Raw genomic sequence first — 22,641 nt, 5'->3', positions numbered from 1 at the left:
GCCTTGTAATCGGAAGGTTGACGGTTCGATTCCAGCTTCCTCCTGCCGTATGTTAATGTGTCCCCTGGGTACTTAATGCCAAGTTGCCAACCAATCTGAGCATTAAATACATGTGTGAATATGTGCTTTCAGTGGTCAAAAGTGCTATTTAAGTTTATTTACCATTTTTGAAGTAAACTAAATGAATTGAGTTGGATGATTGTAATATATTGAATTGGTTAAACTTAAATTTAGTTGGATAAACTTAATTGAATTGCTTGTTACCTACAGAAGCAATTCAATTAAGTTGGTTCAACTTTTTTCTTTTTAGAGTGTGGTCCCCACGAGGGGAAACCCTGTTTTTGGGTCAGGGGTCAGAGTTAGGGCTAAGGTATGAATTGAGTTTTGGTTAGGGTTAGGGTTAGGTTATGTGATGGTTAGGGTTAGGAAAAGGGTAAAGGTAAGGTTTAGGCTGTAGAAATGAATGGAAGTCAATGGAAAGTCCCCACAAAGATAGCAACACAAACATGCGTGTGTGTGTGTATACAGTATATAGTTTAAGGATTTGATGTACTGCAACAGACTGGTGACCTGTCCAGGGTGACCCCGCCTCTTGCTCAGAATGTTAGTTGGAGAGGCACCAGCACCTCCTGACCCCATTAAGGGACAAGGGAGTTAGAAAATGAGAAAATGGATGGATGGATTTGATGTATTGGTGCTGTGTGAGACTGAACCACAATTTCCTTGAGAGTAAATCCCAAAGGGATGAATAAAGCTTATTTCTGTCTGTCTGTCTGTCTAAATATATACAAAATCATACAATATGTTTAATACATCAAGGAAATACAAAACAGATAAATAGAAATGTAAACTAATCTGTCTGGAAATAAAAATACTTAAATATACAAATGCAACAAACTGTTGCTATTTAACCTAACACTAGTTTTACAAGATGTTAAAAAGCGTCACCCCCTCACAAACATTATGTGCGAAACTAAGAATCTTGTTTTAATACAAAAGGAAATCTTCCGTTTATGTGGTGGTGGTGGTGATGGTGCTAGGAGTTTGCCCTGGAATTGGTGGGTTGCTGGTTGGATCCCCGCTGGTCAGAGGGCCAGTGGGGTTGATGCATGCAGCTGTGGCTGCTATCCAGTATCTTACCGCCATCAGCTTGTGAATGTGTGTGTGAATGGATGATGCACGTCCACAATGTATCATTTTGCTTTGGAAACTGATTACACTCTCACTTCATATTTCTGTTCATCACCCACAGAGTTACTCTGTTCTGTCTTATCTACAGAATACACACAGACCAACTCCAGAGGGCAGTGTGTGTGTAGATATCAGGAGTGTAAACCAGTCCAGTACCAGCCAAGACCCCCAGCAGGAGAGTAATGATCCCAGTCACAGCCAGTCAGTCCACCTTCAGGAGACACCAAACACTGATACAAAATCTATAGTGGATGTGCCAGAGTACACTGCCTCAGGAACGAAGTCTCCCTCTGCATCAACGTCACAGCAGAACACTCCTGTGGAGTTGATTCATGGAGGTAGGCCTGTAGAATCAGTTAGTACAGTAGAACTGCACTTCAGACTGCTCCCCTTCGTAGAATGATTTTCTTCTACTTTTTGGTTGCTTAAATGCTTGTTTTAATTTCAAAGGACTTCCCTGTTCAAGAGGCGGTGAAATGTATACTGAGGACAGGATGAAACAGACGGGTTTTCCCCACAGTCCATCTGAATAAAAAGGGGTTAGAGCCACAAATAGGGCCTCTACTTGAAAAAGGACATCTTAGAATTTTTGACAATCAATGCTGCAGGAAATCTGTTGTAATTTTTAAAGAGCAACCTTCTTTTCTCCATATTTTCAGATTTTTATATAAAGAAAACCATAAAACTTTTTCTAAACAATTATGGCTACAGTTTCTTATGTGGGATGTTGACATTTGCACATAGCTTCCCACCTAACAAGAAAAATTGATCTAAATAAAACTGATTTGAAATTTTAGTGTCATTTTTTTGTGAGAATTAAACTAACAATTTCATGTGGAAACTGAAAAATTATCTCAAACCCGCATTTGTTATTATACCTTCTTTTAAAACGTCCATTTTTAAAAAAAATCAATTTTAGTCAAAGTTATTAAGAGCCACTGTGGAAAGTCCAAAGAGCCAGTTGTGGCTCTAGAGTCACAAGTTGCAGATATGTGAATAATGACAAGTTTAAATATTAAGAAGGACTAAATAATTTAATACTTATAGCTCAGGCTTATTTGCAGTGTCTGCTGCTAGGATTAGGGGTTAGTTATGTTTATAGCAGAGAGACTAAATTTAGCTATTTCCCCAAGCATACTTATTTACTATCACAAATTATAATTAGTATTTGTTTCATTTTCCAGAATAGCTTTTTAGCTGAAAATATTTTTTATAAGTATTAGTCAACCTTTTAATAAATGCTTACTGTATGTTTTTGTTAATAACTCAGCAGATATTTCTGAAACCCAGAAAAACACAACTTTAAAGCAAAGTGTTGTTGTGGACTCCAGGGAGAGAAGAAGTTCAAACACAGGTAAAATTGAAAATAGTAAGATATATTTACTTTTCTAAATATGTTAACATCTATTACTTAGCTATGTTTAATGGGTTCCATAAAGATGTTTTTGATTGATGATTGTCATTCGCTGTATTGTGCATTATTTGGTAACAAGGACATAAACCTCATCACACTTACATCAGAGAAAGATGGAAACTGATAGAGGTTCATGTGTCTCATCATTGTGCCAAAACTTTATGTTCCATAAACACAGGAGGATATGTGGATTTAAAATAGTAACTGTCAAAGCATTCTTAAAAATGAAATGCTTCAACATTTCTCTTGCTTTCTAGACGTTGCTGATCCACCTGCAGCTGTTTGTCCACCAGCAGAGAGCAGCAGGCGGCCACAGGCGGAGAAACCCCGCCACTCCACTGACAAGAGGCAGGCCAGCAAGTTCCCTCCTCCCCCACAGAGGTCAGTGGATTAACATGCATCAGAAGAAGATCCTGGCAAACTAAGAACTATCAGTCCTTTTTATGTATTTTACTCTTTCTGTTGTGGTTCTTATTTCCAGTGTCTCTTCTTCGTTTAGATCAGGAGAACCAATCATCATCACCTCCAGAGAGACTGATGGGATTCAGGTAGGGACAAAAACCAGGAAATGGAAGGTGAATGTTACAGTGAGTTTTATTTATGGAACACGAAACCAACACAGTAAAAGAGTAAAATCAAAATGGTGAAGAAGAAAAGAACAAACAAGATTGTACAGTTTTTCAACAAAACAGTACATCCACATTTCTCTGCTCTGCTTGAATGAGTTCAGTGAGTCAAACTCTCTGGGTTTCTATATGTGAAACTCTTTGTGTTTAGTTTTTCCTCAAAGATGCATGATTTTAATATTATATAAAGGTAGCACAACGTGGTCATTAACTAATACTACTTACTAGGATACTGTACAAGTACAGCAAGACTCAAATGACTCGTAACCTTTTTCAAATTACACATAGTATCAAGTATTTTAATTGGTAGCATTGATAACCTACATTAAACAATGTTAATGTAGACAAAAATTGTTCACCTTAGTCCTTTTTCCATATTTTATTCAGAAAATAAAACATGGATAACATTTGTGACAAGTTATCAGTCTTATAACTTGTCACAAATGTAAGCAAGAATGTTTGGTGAATTTTCCATGGGTTAGGGTTATGGTTGGTGATAAATTTTATAAAATCCCAAATCATGAATTTCTCTCTTTTAAATTCTGCCACATTCACAAGAGAACTTGAGGCTTTTGCCTGTGAAAATTTGGTCAAATCCACTGAAAGTTGCTGCATTCTTATTCAGAAGATTAAAAATGACATTTTTATTGTGGCAGGCAACAAGTTAAATAATAATAAACAGCACAGTTTCAATAGGCTCTCGCAGCGATAGCTGCTCGGGCCTAATGAATGTTAAAGGTCAGAGGTGAGGCTTCATGTGCATCACAAAGCACTTTTATTTAGATTCTGTGATCTTAAGTCACATTGTTTACATTTATTTTTAGATCTACTTGGCCAGAGTTGTTTCCAGTGTCTCAGATATTATTTGCTTTGTTTTTACTTATGCATTTGTTAATGCTTAATTCCTATTTTTGTCTTGAAATCCTTTTTTTATGTGTGTGGTTGTTTGTACTACTAATTAAATGCGACTGCAATCACACTTCAGTGTGAATGGTTTATCACCTCAAAATGACCTGCATGCACAGAAGAAGGAGGTCACAATGCAGCGTTCTGTTTATGGAAGTAATAATAGATATTATTATATGGAAAGTTTATTCAGCAATGGAGACCAACATGAGTGTCACAAAATCATAACAAGGGGAAGGAAGATAATAAAAAGAAAGCACAACCAATAGCAGTGGCCTTTAGTGGAGCATTAACTGCACCTTCTCTCGAGAAGTTTGTTTGGATGTGGAGTCGAACCAGGAGGTGGGATTGTGATGTGATGCACTTTACTAAATAATCATAATAAATGATTATTGACATTATGTTGAATCTATTTACAGGCCAAATGCTTTTTGTTTCAGCTCTTTATTTCAGTTACATTGTGACATTTAGTTAAACATTCTTCCAGCAGAGGGACTGGCCATCCTTCCTTTACAGGGAGAATGTGGGGAAACGGTCAGTTTGTTTCTGATCTAGATTGGTTTAATTTGTGTTTGCTAACACCTCAGTAGAGTGGAGCAGCAAAGGTTCTGCTGAAAGCTCCTGGAGCAACACCATTACAATTAGAGGGGTAATGCTCTGAGGCGTTAGATTAACTTCAATTTATTCTTTGATTGACCTTAGATTAGTTTAGTTCTAACGATTTGCATGCATGTAAATATATATTGGTACCATTTGTTGTTTTGTTAAGTTTGTGTAAATAATGTTTATTTCTTGTTTTGTTTTTTGACAACCCCTTTACCTGGTATGAGAGTTGGAATTGCCCAAAATATAAAAACCAGCTTCTTTGTCTCACTTAGGGAATGGATGTTGTTGTCAATGTGACCTGCAGCATAAATCTACCTTGACTGTATTTTGTTGCCTTGCCTCCTTTCTAAACGCAGAGCTTCCACCAGTCAAAGTGACACTGACTCAGACTGCTTTCATAAGTTCAAAAACTTCGTAGTTATAAAATTCAGCTATTATTTACATACAGATTTACCATGTTTGGCTTTTAATAGAGCAGAATTATGTCTCGCATCAATAAGATAAAAGTCGGATAAAATGTGGCAATGGTTGTTCAGACTGCAGATGCTTTGAAAACTCTCAGATTTTGGTTCCACATAGAAGTGGTTCAAATCAGATTTTGGGGGTGGGGTGAAAGATTGGAGTTGGTCCGTTCAGACTGCTGTATGAGCGTAGCCAGAAAGGCTTGATAGTCTTTGTGGATCAGACAAAAGGCCTTTCAGTGAGCTGAGAGCAGCCAGAGGGGCTGCAACAGGACCAATAAAGCTTTTTATGTAAGTTAATAAAACCCAGGAAGCATTGCAGCTGCTTCCTGTACTCAAGCTCAGGATCTTCATTGAAACCACACCAGGAAGCATATCCAAGAAAGTTATGGAAGTGATAAGAAAGTCCCACTTTTCTGCCTTAACCAAAAGGCAGTTCTTCAAGAGCCTCTGGACTTTCTGTTGCAAAAGGTTTTCTAGTCATTTGCACAGTTTGCACCATGTTTGAGTCCTGCAGGATCTTTGACTTTGCAGTTATGTGTCTAATGTAAGCCTAATGAGGTTTATACTTTTAACATCAAACAATGACTAACTAAAGTATTCAGGCAGTGCTGTTGTTTCCCACGTGAGACAGTAAAGATTTTTTAGTTTATGTGTCAGCGTAATTATACTTTTTGATTACATTCCACATTAATGTTTAACTGTATCATTTGCTTGATATTCAGGAATTCAATGACACGATTTTTCAGTTTGTCAAGTCAAATGGGATCTAATTCTAAGGAAAACAGTCCCATGTCTTTAACTTTAGGATGAAAACCAGTTTAATGTCACTTTTTCTGATTTTAGGTGTCTAAAGAAATATCAAATATAATTCATCTGCCAAGTGGAAATGGAAAGACACCTCCACCCGTTACCAAAATGTGTCCCTCTGACATGGCAAAATGTGGACAGAGGTTCACTCCTCAGTTTGAACATCCAAACGTCTCTTCTTTTAAAGCCCAGATTCCAGGTGTGGTGACAGCGTTTCACAGGGATAAAATAAGTTTAGCCAAGATGGAGGTTCAGCAAGTGCCTTCCTTAAACTGCACCACGGTGGCGAAGGTGTGGACAGGGGAGAGGGAGCTGCTTACACTTCCAGCCAAACAGACAGAAGATATTCTTGTTATGAACGTGCCTGATCAGTGGGAGGACGAAGCAGTTGGACATATACTCTCCTCAGCTGTGGCTGAAAAGCTAGTAATTCCTCTAAAAGAACAAAATCAAAGTCCTAAACAGACAAATGCATTTATCAAGAATCCTCTTGATGAGAAGGCGAATGGAATGTTGGTTTCATGTTTACAAAACGAAAATGTTCATGAGGAGCGCCGGATCCAGCTGTCGCCAAGGTTAGGGCCAAAGCAGCTCTGGAGTTCTGCTCACGAACATGAAACTTCTCCTTCAGTCCCCAAACCGTTCTCCCGTTCGTCTGATGTCGCCTACGGGCCAAGCAGCACGCAGCAGGAACAAGATGCAGCTTTGCAAGGATCCAGGGATCAACCAGCATGGAGAGAAGGAGGAAGCCTGATCTTCACAGCTACAGATGACAGAGCAGCTCTTCTTTCTCCACAGACTCCTGAATGTATTCATAGAATCCCCCATACACACATTAGTTCACAGTTTGGTAAGGAGGAGCCAGGTAATATGACTGATTTTGAAGGCTCTTACATGGAACATATTCATTGTGGTTTTCAAGATAATGATGAATCTGATGAAGACTCTGTGATAGTTTTCATAGAGGACCCTGAGCCCTTTTATGTTCCTCTGTCTACCATCTTTGAGTGTGAGGAAGAGGATGAGGAGCTTCTGGCTCACAACAGGACTCTGGAGGAAGAACTAGATCTGAAATTAAAATCTCCCACTGGACCTGATTCTGACATCTTAGGAAACATGAAGACTTCTCCTCAATCTGCATCATTTTGTGACTCTGTTTCTAAAATCCAAGGCCAGGATCAGACAAATATGAACATGAAAATGTGCTCCAAAAAAAAATTTAGTATAAAGTTCCCCAAAAACAAACTGGCTGCCCTCAGCCAGGTAATCCAAACAGGAACAAACAAAAAAGGGAAAAAGGTTTCTAAAATAGTTGCACGTGACGAAGAGCAGAAAGCAGGAAACAGACCAGTCACAGAAAGCAAACAGACCAATGAGGTGAGTCAACAATTCCTCCCAGACAATTCCTCTGACAGAGACATCACTGCAGGTACAAGCCTCTCAAAGTCGTACCCTCGGGTGGAGGAGCTCCGCAAGAACACCTTAGAATCAATGAACAGTTTGGAGGAGTCCATCAAGCAACTGGAACTCAGTGTGGAAAGCATAAATCCCTCATCTGATGGAGCTCAACTTAAAGGAAGAGTGAAAGAAAACAAGGGCAGATCTCCCTCCAAAACAGCAGCCAGTCAGACCGTGAAGAGTAAGAGAGTCAGACCACAGCCTCTGCTCAGCTCAACCAGCCAACAGGTCTGATGTTCTTCTGCAGTCACAGCTTCCTTCTTTCAGTGGGTCAGCTGGTGTGGGCTCTTCACTCTTTATTTTCCGGCTTCAACTTTAGTATTGTAAATGTTTGCTCGAGGTTGTTTAGGTGAAAGTTTAAATATTTGTTCTCACTCTGAACTTCATGTCATAGGATCTACAGTTATGTTTTAGTTTGCTCTTTAAAAAGCTAACTTGTTCAGCTCAGATCAAACATCTGGCAGGATGGGTTATGAAGCTACTGCCTTACACATCCTGTTCATTTCAGCAATATAAAATAATTCATCTGCAAAAAATGTCTTCTGTGTATTGTTTGCACAATATGCATCTTCAAAACTACTCTTGCTATTAACTATTAAGCTGCGTAGGGCTAAAATATGACAAATGTTTCTAAGCCTTACACGATGACATAATTAACTAATTCCTAAAGTCACATTTAAACACATCGTGGGGAAGTTTGGATCTTACTTTTAGAGCTTGCACAAACAAAGTCTCTATGTACAACTTCCAATCTTTTCTATTTCATCCTTGTAAATCAGACCACATAGATGTGACTTAATGTGTAGAAAAAAAAGATGTGAGCTTGTTAGAGGTGATTACAGAAGCGTTTTTTTTTTCTCTCATTGAATTGTAAAAATTTGCAGTTAACATGACGGTGACTCATCAGCTGAGAGGAAGACATTCTCACATTCAAGCAAGAGAACTTAAGAGTTTTTCTTGTAGTTTTGTGCTTGTATTTTTTTTAACAAAAAAAAATGTAACTTTTGTAATTACTTTTTACAGGCACATTTTTTTAATACACATGAATAAATTCTTACACACAATAAAATCTCAGTTTACAAGGTGATACAAATTATTGATAACAAACCAGTCTGATTTACAAACACTTATATGCCATGGATTTTTTACACACACACGCTCTCCCACACACATGTTTGTGTTGCTATCTTTGTGGGGACTTTCCATTGACTTCCATTCATTTCTACAGCTTAAACCTAACCTTTACCCTTTTCCTAACCCTAACCATCACATACCTAACCCTAACCAAAACTCAATTCATACCTTAGCCCTAAATCTGACCCCTGACCCACAAACAGGGTTTCTCCTTGTGGGGACCAGGCTCCGGTCCCCACAAGGAGCAAATGGTCCCCACAATGTAGTATGTGTCAGGAAAATCGTCCCCACAAGGTATTACAAACAAACGCGCGCACACACACACACACACACACACACACACACACACAGTGCCATGTACACATGCACAAAACAGAAATTCCCAGTCATTTTATTTGACATAGTTACCAAACTCAATTCATAAATATATGGTCTTATTTTTAGGGACAAAACACATATTACTTGAAGTTGTGTCCATAAACGTCCCCTCTAGCCTTTATGTTTCAGTAATTGGCAGATGTGAAGCCTCTAACATTGTATTCTAGTACATGGCTTTGCAACTTGTGGCTAAGAGTAAATGCAGGAAATTATTACATGAAACCTTCACAACAGAAAGACACTAAATATGTCAGTCATTTAGATTTATTTGTCCTGTTACTAGGCTGGAAACTGTGCAAATATCAACGTCCCATGTATGAAAGTGTAGGCATCATTTTATTGAAAAAGTTTTATATTCTTCTTCATATTAAGATCTGAAAGTAAGACTGAAATGGTTGCTCTTTAAACGTACAAAAATATATATTTTAAAAAATAATATATTTGCAATATATTTTTTCAAAGTAATATTTGTGGCTCAAGAACTATTTTATTTAACTGGACTCAGAGCAAAATTTGTTTTTTTTTTGGATTGTAAATGTTGCAGATCATTGTTCTAATAGAATGTATATGCCAATACTTCATAGTATTTTTCTTACAAGAAGTAAATAAATATTTACAGAGTTAACAAATAGGCTGCTTGGATTTATTGAGATGATGACCCAAGTTTGGAAGAGTGGCTGGTGACTAAGATTTGTTTTCCTGCCTGTTTGCTAGAGCTCCAACACATCTACTGAGCGGCCCCACAACAAGCTAAAGCACGCCCCCTGTGGGTCACCTGAGGGAAGGGCAGAAGTTCTGCAACAGATCAACAAAAACAGGTAAACAAGAAAAGAATCCTCTCAAAGTGCTAAAGTAAAAGGAAGCAAACTATCCATACTTGAAAGTAGCATCTTACCGTTNTCTTGATTGTGACAGCAGAAGAAGACATCAAATTGACAATATCCTACCGTATTTTGGAATAACAGTATGTTACTGCTGGAATTCCACCGTAAATTTACAGTCATTTCTAAGAGTGTAGGCAGAAACAAGCGCAGTGCGCTGGGCAATAAATGCGCATAAATGCTCCACAGTTACGCTCCAATTAATCACACATGAGATGACAAACGCCAAATATACAATATATAGTTACACTTCTTACGTTAATTGTGTTTTAAAAATAAAACCAGTAAAAACTTAACTGAGTTAATATGTCAGATTCCCTCCTCACCCTGGTCTTGATAAGAACAGAGAGCAGTCCGCTGGTTTCTGTCCAGACTGTGATCAAGCGCAGCTGACACTTGGTGCGCAGACAGTTTCAACTTTACACACAGAGAACAGGGAACATCGTGGAGCTCATTATTAATCACACTAAGAACAATATCGATCAGAGAATCATCTCTGATCTGGACGCTGCAGCTGATCCGCTTCTGCGGGGTTTTTCTCCCGCAGGCCGAGGGAAGTGATGCGGGATCTGGAAACGATCAGAGTTCTGCTGTCTTCTAATCACGTCATTTCGTGAAATGTTACCTGATTTCAAAAACGTTCTCGCAGTGAAATACTAAATGTTTTGTTTTGTTTGATTGCTACAAATTGGAAATAAAATTATTTTTTTCTTTGACGGACAACGAAAAAACTCTAGCGCCACCTCTGCTCCAAACTACGAACATTGTCGGCCCCTCTTTTTTTTTTTTTTTTTTTTTTTTTTTTTTGTGGAGGATCAGTAAATAACTTCTTGTTGTTTTACCATCACCACCAGGTATGAAGTGCTTTAACCTTTGAGTTGCACCACAGCACAATTGAAACATGCAGGAGAACAATGTCAGCTTGTTGTTATGAGTACAAGTATAAAGAAGGCTGGTGTCGCGCCTGATATAAATCTATTTATATATGTCATTACATGGACTTATATAAAGTTTTATACATTTTCATATATTTATTATTGTTTTTCTTCTTTAGATATTAGGTTGGCTTAGAATGATTCCAAATAATGTACAGGAATGACCTGGTGCTGTTACATGTCAATCATCAGGGAGGCCACTGGGGGGACCAATCAGATGTCAGGGGGGGCACTGCCGTCCCCCTCCCCCACGACCCCCCTCTGAGTCCGCCACTGATTGAGAGTGACGCAGCTGCGTCAGTAGAAGCTGCAGCCACGAACGACTGTGCCAGTTACTATGCTGCTGAGAAAAGTTATAAAATTAGGTTTTCAAAAACAAAATAGAGAGAGGGAGAGAGAGAAATAGGCATGAGTGTTAATTTATAACCCAGTTATTCTCCAAGAGAGGTTGGTAGACTGTGTGAGATTATCAACCATTTAGCATAGTTAGCTTAGCTACAGGCTACTGTTTGCCTCCATTTCACTAGCATTTAATGAATTAAGGAAAAAAAATTACCAACATATTCATATATTTAACTTGTTCCCTGTGACTTTTACCACTTAACAACAGATGAGTTAGTCAGCAGCTCTAACCCAGGTCCCTTCTGACCCGTTCTCTTCTAAGTGAAATTATAGCTGCAGTATGTAACTTTTATAACATATTGAGCTACAGTAACATAATCCATGCAGAGTGAAAAAACCTCTTGCAAAGATACAGACATGAGAGGGAAGATGCAAATCTCAGGCTGAACAAGGTTAATGAGGATGAATACAGGCAATTAGCAGAAGAGCAGAAGTTCTGACTACAAGCATTACAAGTTCAGAGAAGACATGAAGTCCTGCTTTCAAACTGAAAATGTAAGCAGGAGTGTTAAAAGTTTTGAGAAAAAAAAGACATGAAATTCTGCTTCCGGTCTGAAAATGCGTGCTCTCGAATTATGACATAAAAATTCCCCCATAGATGTATTTTTTTCTCTGCGACAGACTCTCTCATTTAATGCTATAGCACTCCCTAACAATTGGAAACTGATGATCTAGGAACAAAGAGGATGAGTTTATTCTAATTTTTTGAGCAGCTTAAAAGTGCTACAGTCCGTTGACGTATCAATTTTAAACAAGGTTTTAAACAATGTTGTTAATTTGACTTCACCTTAATAAGATCTCTGAATACATGCTGTGATTTTTTCGTCATCCCTGCTTATTTTTTAAACAGACAAATTGATATTTTAATATGGTAGAATTAAATCCTTCTCACTGATGCAATCGTAACGTTGCATTATTCTCATTTTAACTTGGGGTTTGTGATTTTACTTATTTGTTCTAACCTAACTGCTGCCCAGTATTAACAACAGACAGGCTGTTCAGCAGGTTGCTCTGGCTGTCGGACATTTAATGCGCCAGGTTCCTTTACATAATCTGGATCCCTTGCTTGTCCTTTTGCATTCCCACTGTAAGTGAACTGTACCAGGGGCCACTTGCAAGGTAACCAAAACCAAATGATTATTTGATCCACACCAGAGTTGCTCTGTACCAAGTGTCTTCAACTCCAGACCTCAAGGGCTGCTGTCACAGTAGAATCAAATGGCTGAATATGTGGTATGTAGTCTAGTTCTCCAAGAGTCATGCTAATCACCTCATTATTTGACTCAGGTGGGTTGAAGCACCTGAGTCCAAAAGTGGCAGGACACCTGCCCTTGAAAACTAGATTTAACCCTTGTGTTTAGAAATGGGGTCCAACCGACCCCACACATGTAAAACTTGTATCATTTGCCACAGTTCTCTACGTTTGCCTCAGTCCTCGTACGCACAAGGGTTAAAGATCCCTGGTTAAGATGGTAATTACTTTACTAGACCAGATTCATTTGGATAACTTATTTCTCTTAATTAATAAACTCATCATTTGTATATAACCAGTTTGTTTTGACATAATATAAACATTTGTTTAATGATCTGAAAGATTAAAGTGTGAAACAAAATTCAAAAACAGAAGAACTTTGTTGGAGGGCAAATAGATTTTCACAGCATTGTATGATCTTTGTCTCTTAGTGTTTGTTTGCGATGTGTGGACATTTGTGCATGTTTTCTATGTTGAATTTATGCTTTTCATCACAGGGTAATGTCCTGAGCAGGACAGGAGCATGTCTTTGTACATCACTGTAAGCCATGATAGCAGTGGCATTGTTTCTGATCACAGATGGTCTTTTGTTCTCACCAAGTGAGGCCTGAAAGTATTTTTTGACAACATGGCCCTACAATAATGAAAAAAAATAAAAAATAAAAAAATAAAAATATATANCGTCACAAGGATAAGCCGATCTACATCTTCCCTGACTACCCGGCGGAGGTGATGAGGCAGCGGCAGGCTTTCGACGGTGTAAAGAAGTGGCTGCAGGATGCTGGAGCGGTGCGGTGTTCACCATCGGCTCTTCGGATAAGACGTTCTCCTCTCCGCGGGATGCAGAGGTCTTTGCAGAAACTTTGCAGAGTCACTGAGCGTCTGGAAGTTAGAGACACTGTGGTATGTGCTTCTTGCTTAGGGTCACTGGGGACCGGAATTACTTTTATAACAGCTTGATGTTTGTACCATAATCTAAGTTTGTAAAGTTTGAGTGGATGAGGGAGCCTTTTTGTGGAGTTGGTTCTGTATTTGTATGGCCCATGCGGCCCGGCTTCCTCTATCTGGTTATGTGGGGCTTTTACTCTCGCTTTGTTTGGGAAAGTGGGGAGGGGGGTGGGGGGTAATTTTTTGTTGGTCTCTTTTGTTTAAAAAAATATTTTATGTGTTTCAATACTCGGTCAGGCTAACACATGAGTGCACTGAAGCCATTCTGTTAAAAAGTCTCTGTGTATCATAACACATCATTGCAAGGTGGTGGCATAACTTTTACCAGCTGGAATGTTAAGGGTTTGGGGCATGTCTTAAAAAGGGCTAAAGTATTTTCTCATTTAAAGAGCTTATCAGCGGACATTATATACCTTCAAGAAACACACATTAGACCAGGCAGGGAGGGGTTACTGAGATGCAGCTGGACCAACCAAGTTTTTCAGTCCACCTTTTCAGGTAAAGCTCGTGGGGTGGCAATTCTGATTCGTAGAACAGTTCCATTTAGACACATTTCTACTGTGACTGACCCAAATGGCAGATTTATATTGGTAACGGCTATTTATATTCCTTTCATGTCACGCTTCTTAATTATATGGTCCTAATTTTGATGACCCAGGCTTCTTCAGAAAAATATTTAATTTGGTTCCAGACCTGGTTGATACACATCTAGTTTTGGGAGGGGATTTTAACTGCGTGCTTGACACCCACCTGGATAGATCAGCTCGAACGAGACAGCCACCCTCCTCTGTGGTTTTGAACACCCTCATGACCACAACAAATCTGGTTGATGTTTGGAGCCTGCAGCATCCGGTGGAGAGAGACTATTCCTTTTTTTCAAATGTGCATAAGTCCTATTCAAGAATAGATTATTTTCTATTGGATTCTAAATTAATACCTAATGTGATATCCTCCAAATATCATACGCCTTTAATCTCTGACCACTCTCCAGTTTCACTGACTCTCGATCTTAACCATAAGAAACAACAATATTTCTGGCATTTTCACCAATCCCTTCTATCAGAGGAGACATTCTGTAAATTCCTAGATGATAACATTTCTGAATTTCTAGACACTAATGATACAAAAGATGTTACAGATTCTACTTTATGGGAAACTTTTAAAGTTGTGATCAGGGGTCATATTATCTCTTTTGAAAAGTTCCTGAAAAACAAAAGACGGAAACGCCTCTCAGANCATACATAAAGACATTTAATGTGTTTGTCTCCAGTTTGCTCATGAGCAGTCTGCTTGAAAGGGGATGTTCCTCAAACATGCCAGCAGAGGGCGTTCAGATACCGAGTGTGTCAAGAATGATCAAGACATTAACCAGTGCAGCAGTAATTCAAGAGACTTTAAAGCAAGGGTGCTCAAGTCCCGTCCTCCAGAGCTACCGTCCTGCAACTTTTAAATGCATCCTCACTCCAACAGACCAGGATCAGCTCTGAACAGACCTGCTAACGAGCCATTCGTTTGATTCAGGTATGTTGGAGCATGGAAGAGTCTGAAATTTGCTGGGCAGTAGCTCTTGAGCATTGGACTTGAGCTCCCCTGCTTTAAAGAGTTGGTGTGAAGAGAATTTCAAAGTCTCTCAATTTTCTCTCTTGACTAGAGACAAGTTTTCAGCTCTTTCAACAAGCAACAGGTGGTGATAGGAAAACCTCATCGTCCATCAACCTGATATTTTACTTAAAGGCTAAATGTTGGTTAATTTCAAGAAGAAAATTCTAAATGTTTTTTTTTTTTTCCTTTTAAATCTGTTACAACCCATCCCCTCTCCCCCACATATCAGGACGGTCTGTTTACTTGCCATTGATCCTCCATTCATACTCAACCAGCCCAGCTGTCAGTCACTTCCATGTCACTGCATCTCTAACGGCTGAATTTTCAGAGCCAACTTCCACTCTGTCTGAGCTCACTACTGCAATTCAGTTGATCACCACTACAAGACTAAGGATAAAAACCCTGAGTTCTTGTCAGTTCATGATGGTTGGTTCCTTTGCTTGAAGATGGAGGAAAAAGTGAATAAGTAGAGTATATTTTCAAGCTGGGCTATGAAATAACTGATGGAAGCAACAATAAAACAGCAGTTAATATATGAAAGAATATATCAGAAAAAATATAAAGAGAAAATGAAGCAATGTTGTAATTTCTCCTTTCAGACAGACAATGCAGCTCTGCTGTCACTGACATATTTATGTTTAGAATAACTAAAAATACAGACATATTGCTTAGCCCCGGGGCAGACTCATACAGTAGAGAAGCTACGCCAGAAGGGGAGGGGGTCACACATCCAGCCGCCAACAGAGATCCAATAAAGGTGGAGGGGCTGGGATTATGCAGCTCAGTCAGACTATGGAAGATTATGTCTGACCACAACAGACTCCACTGGAGAAGCAGATTAACAACTATTTTCAAACACTTTTGCTGGGTGAAAACAATCAGCTTTGTGATTAAGGGCTGGGCATTAAAAGACCCACAGATGTAAAAGCAATGGGACCAACAGATAAGTCTTTTCTTCAAATCCCCTCAAATAAAATTAGTTTAAATTGATAGTCGTGAGAAGTCCTGCTTTAATTGGCTTAACTTTTAGTTATTAAGAAAGGATTTCATTGAATAATCAGAAGAATTAAACATAATGCCCAACATGGAAAACAATTTTACGAGTATCCTAACCACTGACCCAACACTGGAAGACAATTTAATACTTTACTCAAAGAATATATTTTATTCTAATGGGTCTAATTTTGTTAGCAGATATTTTTATAGTTATTGTGTTGAAACATAGGATGAGAAACCATCAATCAGTTGTAAATTAATATCACCTAACACTTAAAGTGTAGGCTGTCAAAGGCATAGACCAAAGGAAAGACAGAAATGTCAAGAAAATTATGTTAATAGTCCTCCTCTTCAAATATGCTTGTGCAAAGCCATGTTTTGAACTAATATTGTAACTGTAAGTTTCTTAAGGATGGAGATATGTGACCAGGTGTTTGTTTTCAGCAGTAATTGTAACTTATCAGTACTTATGTTAACATGTTTAGTCATTTTTAAATGTCAACACATTGTCATAGCAGGTAAAAAGTTTGTGTATTTACACAAACTTTCAAGCCACATTCATTTTTATGCATGCCAGCTTGTGTGTAAAATATGGCCCCGCACATTTCTTGTGCGTACGCACGCTTTATACACGAGGCCTCTGGGTTGATGAGCTAACAGGTTGCAGGTGTGTGGGAAGAGAGCAGAAGGCAGACCAGAGAGACACAGAGTGGCACAGGGGGCAAGGGAGATTACACAAGGAACTAGAAAATAAATCTAACACTAAAGAATGCCCTTGTGAAAACTAAATATGCTAAGTATAACCTTGCTTGAAGCCAGACTAGTCGTCAGTATACTTCAAGTTTAAGTATTATTTAACTTGAAGCATGTTATTTTGGAACAACTAATTTGATGTATTACTCTTGGGCCCTAGAAGCCCCAAATTTGGGTCCAGCAGCACTTCTGCTAACAAGATCAATCTAAACACATGCCATACAATAACCAATATAGGCATATTCCATATCTATGTAATGGGCAAAAGCTCATCTAAATGATAATATTTTCTACCTCAACAATGCCCGGCTCCAACACGAGTCAGGTTTATGAAAATAAACATAATTAGATGCTAATGAGCATCTAATTAGCGTGGGTTAGGGTTAGCGTGATCACCATTGCTGGTAATCACGCAGCAATGGCAGAGCAACATGGTCCTACTCACACAAATTACCAATCAGATTAAAACCCAAGCTCTGCTCTTTCCAACAATATCAGAATTGCAATGTTATGTGTAAAACTCACTGAACCAGCAGCCAAAGGAGACAAAAAAACATAGCTAATTTCACGAAGCTAAAAACATACATTAGTCCTGCCTTTGCTGTGTCATGGTCATATTCCATGTTTCCACTCAGGTCCTGTAATCCATTGTCCTGGTGTCACATTGATATGATTCCTTACTAATTTAAACTTTTCTGTCTCTTTGGATACTGCCAATAAAATTAAAACATCCTTCCTTCACTTGCGTCAGCTGAAGCTTTCCGTCACCACTGAGAGTGGTGCCTCTGTAATTTACTGAAACTTTCAACATGTAACTTTCAACATTTTACCAGAAGTTATTCCTATCATGAATCCTACAAGAACACTGCTATCAAATGTTGCAGAAAGCTTTACGTCTTTCCTCTGCAGATGATCCTATATTTACCACTGTCATTCTGTGTTTAACCTTGTGTCTGTCCTGAATAAATCTTTTAAAGATAAACAGGCATATTGTACCTCCTCCCTTCTCAGTCTTGGCACTTCTTCTCTTGACAAAGTCCCTAATNAAAGCAAAAGGAAATACCTCAAACTGGCTTAAAGATCTAAATCTCCCAAAGATGAGTGAAGCCGCGCGAGAGGCTCTCAACGCAGACATCACTGTGGAAGAGATTGTTGATGTAATCAAATCATTTCCCAGTGCTAAAGCCCCAGGACCAGATGGTTTCGGAACTGAGCTCTATAAAAGATATGCCCAGAAGATTGCTCCTCTCCTCCAGAGGATGTTCGTTCACGTCTTGACTCAGGAAAATTTCCCCCCACTATGTATGAAGCTAATATCACATTACTACATAAAGAAGGCAGGGAGGAGACAGAGTTCTCATCATATCGTCCTATTTCATTATTGAATTCTGACATTAAAATATTCGCTAAAGTACTGGCAAATAGGCTAAATAAACATATCTCTTCTGTTGTTCATCCGGACCAAACAGGCTTTATCCCTAAAAGGTTTTCATTTTTAAATATCAGACGGTTAATGAACATTATGCATCATAAATTTGACAGTAAGTTTAAGGGAGCTGTTCTTTGCCTGGATGCTGAAAAGGCATTTGACCAACTGGAGTGGCCTTACATTTTGACTGTACTTGAGGAATTTGGGTTTGGTAGTAAATTTGTGTCGTGGATTAAAACAATGTTTGCTCAACCTTCTGCCTCTGTCCTCACAAACCAGGACAAGTCAGAGCCCTTTCTCCTGCATCGGGGAACCCGTCAGGGTTGTCCCCTTAGTCCTCTGCTTTTTGTGGTTGCTATGGAACCCCTTGCCATTAGTATTAGAAAACACTCCCTAATCAAACCAATTCAATTGGGAAACATTGACCATCACATTTCATTATATGCTGATGATGTTGTTTTTGTATCACAGCCTGAGAAGTCAGTGCCAATTCTCCTAGACCTTATTCAGTCATTTGGCGAGATTTCAGGTTATACTATTAACTGGCAGAAGAGTGAATTTATGTCATTAGGTTCAAGACTTGCTTCTGAATTCTTAGATAACCTTTTATTTAAGATAACTGACAAACTGAAATATTTTGGAGTTATTCTGCCTAAAGACCCCAAACAAATTTTCAAATTGAACTTTTTAGAAAAAGTGGATAATCTTAGGAAAGATATTGATAAATGGAGAACACTCCCACTCTCAGTGATGGGCCGCATTAATGCTATTAAGATGGTGTCCTTGCCTAAATTTTTATATCTTTTCCAGGGTCTGCCTATTTTTTTAACGGCCTTTTTTAAATCATTGGACTCAATAATTTTGCCTTTTGTCTGGGGCTTTAAAGCTCATAGAATATCAAAAACTCATTTACATAAACCAAGAGAGATGGGGGGGTTAGGACTACCCTGCTTCCAGCACTATTATTGGGCAGCGAATGCAAGGGCCCTGGTATTCTGGCAGGAAGGTGATGGTCAAGAACTTCCTGCAAACTCTCCCCCTTGGGTGGCTATTGAAAGAACTAGTGTTATAAACAGTTCTCTTTCGGCACTTCTTTTCTCAGCACCAATATCTCCAACAAATAGTGGAATAAATAATTTGATTGTTTTAAATTGTTTGAAAATATGGAAACAAATTAAGGTATACTGTAACCTACCAGAGACCTCAGTTCATGCCCCAATTTACCGTAACCATGCTTTTCCCCCATCGCTATCGGATANGATGGAGTTTCTATAATAAAACAAACATTTTGCTGTTGAGTTATAACTTCGTCCCAGTTAGCCGAGTACTGTGACTGTAGGCATCTTTGGAGTATAAGAATTTCACAATGAATAAGAATTACACTAAGATCCAGTTCACTGACGTTAGGCCTTTCATTCTATTAGCTCTGAATTCCTTTTACTGGATCTCTAAATACATGGGCCCCATATCTGGGCTAGCCCCTGCTGGGAGGGCATATGGGATGTTTTGTTGGAAAGAAAAGAGTGTGTGTGCAGAGTTCACCAATCATTCACTTGCCCATGGAGTTAAACAAATTGATTGGCAGGCTAGTGGTTCCCTCTGCACTGTGGTCTCCATTCTTTTACACAGAGAGCTAAGAAAGTTCTGTGGAGCTCAATCTAAAAGACTAAGATTTGTATTATAACCATAAACTAAGTTTCCACTTTTGTCAGTATTCAAGAATTCAATGTAGGCCACATGACAGGAACACTGATTTAAACTGGTAGGAAAAAACATGTAGTGTGTTATATTTTGCATTTTTCTGGCATTCTTTTCTCTTTGTTTAGATAGGTAGTCAGGCAATCACAGTGCTATGTTTTGCCCAAACTGAGAAAAAGAAGGAAGTTGGGCTTTGTATTATGTCCCGACTCAAAATATCCTTAGATAGTGGTAGATACATTCTTTTTCTTCTTTTCTGTAGTGACAGATACTACCAACTTCAAGATTGCAAACAACAGTCACCTACTGTACATTAAATTTTGTTTTTTAATTTTGTGTCATGAAGATAAATACTGTGAAAGACTGGTGACCTGTCCAGGGTGACCCCGCCTCTCGCCCGGAACGTTAGCTGGAGAGGCACCAGCACCTCCTGACCCCATTAAGGGACAAGGGAGTTAGAAAATGGATGGATGGATGGATGAAGATAAATAAGTAATTATTTCGGAAGCTACTTTTGTATCAACAATAACATTCATATTATCAACAAATGCGCTACAGCCAGAATTAATTCCTGTTCTAAATCCAAAAATGGAATCATCCAATCATTTTCCCTTGTGAAAAATAGATATAAGTATATAAAATCTTCAAAACCAAGTAATACACCTAATGAAAAAAAATAAGTTCATGTAATTTATTTGTCATGCATCATGTTAACTTAAATTATTAATTTGTGTGAATAGCTTTATACAAATTTTACTTTGAATTACTAAATAGCTACAACTTACTACTAATCATTTTTCAAGGTCATATAAATTAAGAAAACCAATTTTCTTGAATGAGTCCCTGTTCTTCCTCTCTCTTTCACTTCTTTTTTTATGAGGTTTTATCGGCTCTAGTGGAATTTATTTGAGAGTATACAGGAAGTGTGTAATGGGGGGGGGGAGGAAATGGGGGACCTGTGACAGCCATGTTGAGGACTAAGGCCTCCATACACTTTACCCCTCTACCTCACTTAACAGAATTACTAATTACACCAAATATTTGAAATATATAATATATACAAAAAATATTCTGTCTACATAACACAATGTAGATGAAATCACTCTCACTCTTGACCATCACTGTTGTTTGCAGGTGTTGCTTGTGCGTTACATTTGCAGGAGATCTTCAAACACAGTACAAAGGTTCCAGCTGGGGACTTTTGTATGTGAAAAAAATAAGCAATTAATTGTGTTGACTTGCCCAAAAAAAAAAACCCAAAACATTAAGATGTCGACTGTGGTGACATCCCTAACCATAGGTCAACACACATAGGTAGTCCTGTCTTTGACGAGCACTGACTGTTATTGTTGGTAACCAAAGTTAGCATAGTGCTAACAGCCTAGGTTAAGATAAAACGATGCATGCACTGTAAATTCAAAATTGTCTTTAATTGAAAAAAGTAAGATGACCATAATCCATTTTCATCAAATTGCTATAAACACTCACTTTTTGGATTTGATTTATTTCAAAAAGATTTTTAACAAGAAAAAAAAAGAAATCAGTAGGACAGAGAAAACGTAACCAAGAACAAATTAATTTTACTGCTTTTCAGTTAATTGAAATATATTACTTGCTGACTTAATAATTTTCAGAAATATGTAAATAAAACCATGTTATAATGTTGATGTGCCTATTTAGTATACTGGACTAAGGAGCCAACAAATAAATAGAGAAAATGGTTACAACTAACTCATAAGACAAGAAAACTATGGATAATAATAATAGCAATAATGACAACTGTAAATAACAACCGGAAATACATCATCAGAATAATTAGCTCCTTTCTGGTGTTCACCTATAAATTCTTCTTAATATGTGTTTTTTTTTTTTTAACAAAATGTTAAAAAAAAGAGAGAGATAATGATACTGAGAAAACAATAAGTTACCAACAGTGGTTATAGTAACACAGAAATGTTATGATTTGTGGTGATGAAGTGGTGAGGCAGACGCAGTGCACCCAGGTTTGTAGAATGAGATGATGATTTAATGAAGAATAAAGCACAAAATCCAGGCAGCACAGGTGGGCAGAAGGGTAGGAGCTCAGAACTGGTAGCAACTGGCAATTCAGCTAAAGACAATGGCATATAGTGGCATATATATTTACAAGTACCCAACAACAAACAAGAGACACAGGTGGGATTAAATACACAGGGGGTAATCAGGGGAACAAGGCACAGCTGGGATCAATCAAGGGGTAGACAGGACAAAATAGAGACTCGACTGACACAGAAAACAAAATAAACACACAGAAACTCAAATCCTCACAAGAAGAAAGGAAGGGGGGAAAATTCATATTTGTGTTAATTCCCTTTTTCCCTGTACAATGTGAGTAACATAGCTTTGTATTTATTTTTAAACTACTTGATGCTTGGACAATGATTTAGTTTCATATTCAGTTCTTTCCATTGTTTTACGCCGTTTACAGTGATACAAAATCTTGTCATAGTTGTTCGAATGTTGCATATTTTGAAATTCAGTGTTCCCCTTAAGTTGTACCCAGGCTCCCTTTCATAAAACATTTCCTGAAGATGTTTAGGTAACAAATTACAGTAGATTTTACACAGAAATAGTACAGTTTAATATTTCACAATGTCCTGCTATTTTAAGTTAAACTTAACAAATAAACAGGGCCATACAGAGACCTTTGGAGAGGCAAGGGCTCAAAGTTAAAAAGATGCACATTGAACAAAATCTTCAAACGCTGTGCAAAAACAGAACA

The 22,641-nt window shown here is 38.2% G+C and overlaps 1 protein-coding gene across 6 annotated transcripts in view; it reads left to right on the top strand.

Moving 5' to 3' along the window:
- Positions 1-22,641, top strand: part of LOC103129987 (sickle tail protein) — a 69,167-nt gene that overhangs the window by 42,284 nt on the left and 4,242 nt on the right. For 4 of the 6 annotated variants that reach the window (XM_016665589.1, XM_016665588.1, XM_016665584.1 and 1 more), the window contains 6 exons: positions 1,280-1,529; positions 2,462-2,545; positions 2,863-2,986; positions 3,087-3,153; positions 6,051-7,700; positions 9,699-9,802. In XM_016665589.1, the coding sequence (XP_016521075.1) occupies positions 1,280-1,529; positions 2,462-2,545; positions 2,863-2,986; positions 3,087-3,153; positions 6,051-7,700; positions 9,699-9,802 (2,279 nt within the window). The remainder of the gene's footprint in view (positions 1-1,279; positions 1,530-2,461; positions 2,546-2,862; positions 2,987-3,086; positions 3,154-6,050; positions 7,701-9,698; positions 9,803-22,641) is intronic. The other 2 variants (XM_016665586.1, XM_016665587.1) reach the window with 2 other exon arrangements.

Source organism: Poecilia formosa, unplaced genomic scaffold (genome assembly GCF_000485575.1).
Source record: "Poecilia formosa unplaced genomic scaffold, Poecilia_formosa-5.1.2 Scaffold595, whole genome shotgun sequence".
NCBI lineage: Eukaryota > Metazoa > Chordata > Actinopteri > Cyprinodontiformes > Poeciliidae > Poecilia > Poecilia formosa.
The sequence above is the reverse complement of the archived record's forward strand: the minus strand, read 5'-3'. Positions and strand labels throughout refer to the sequence as shown.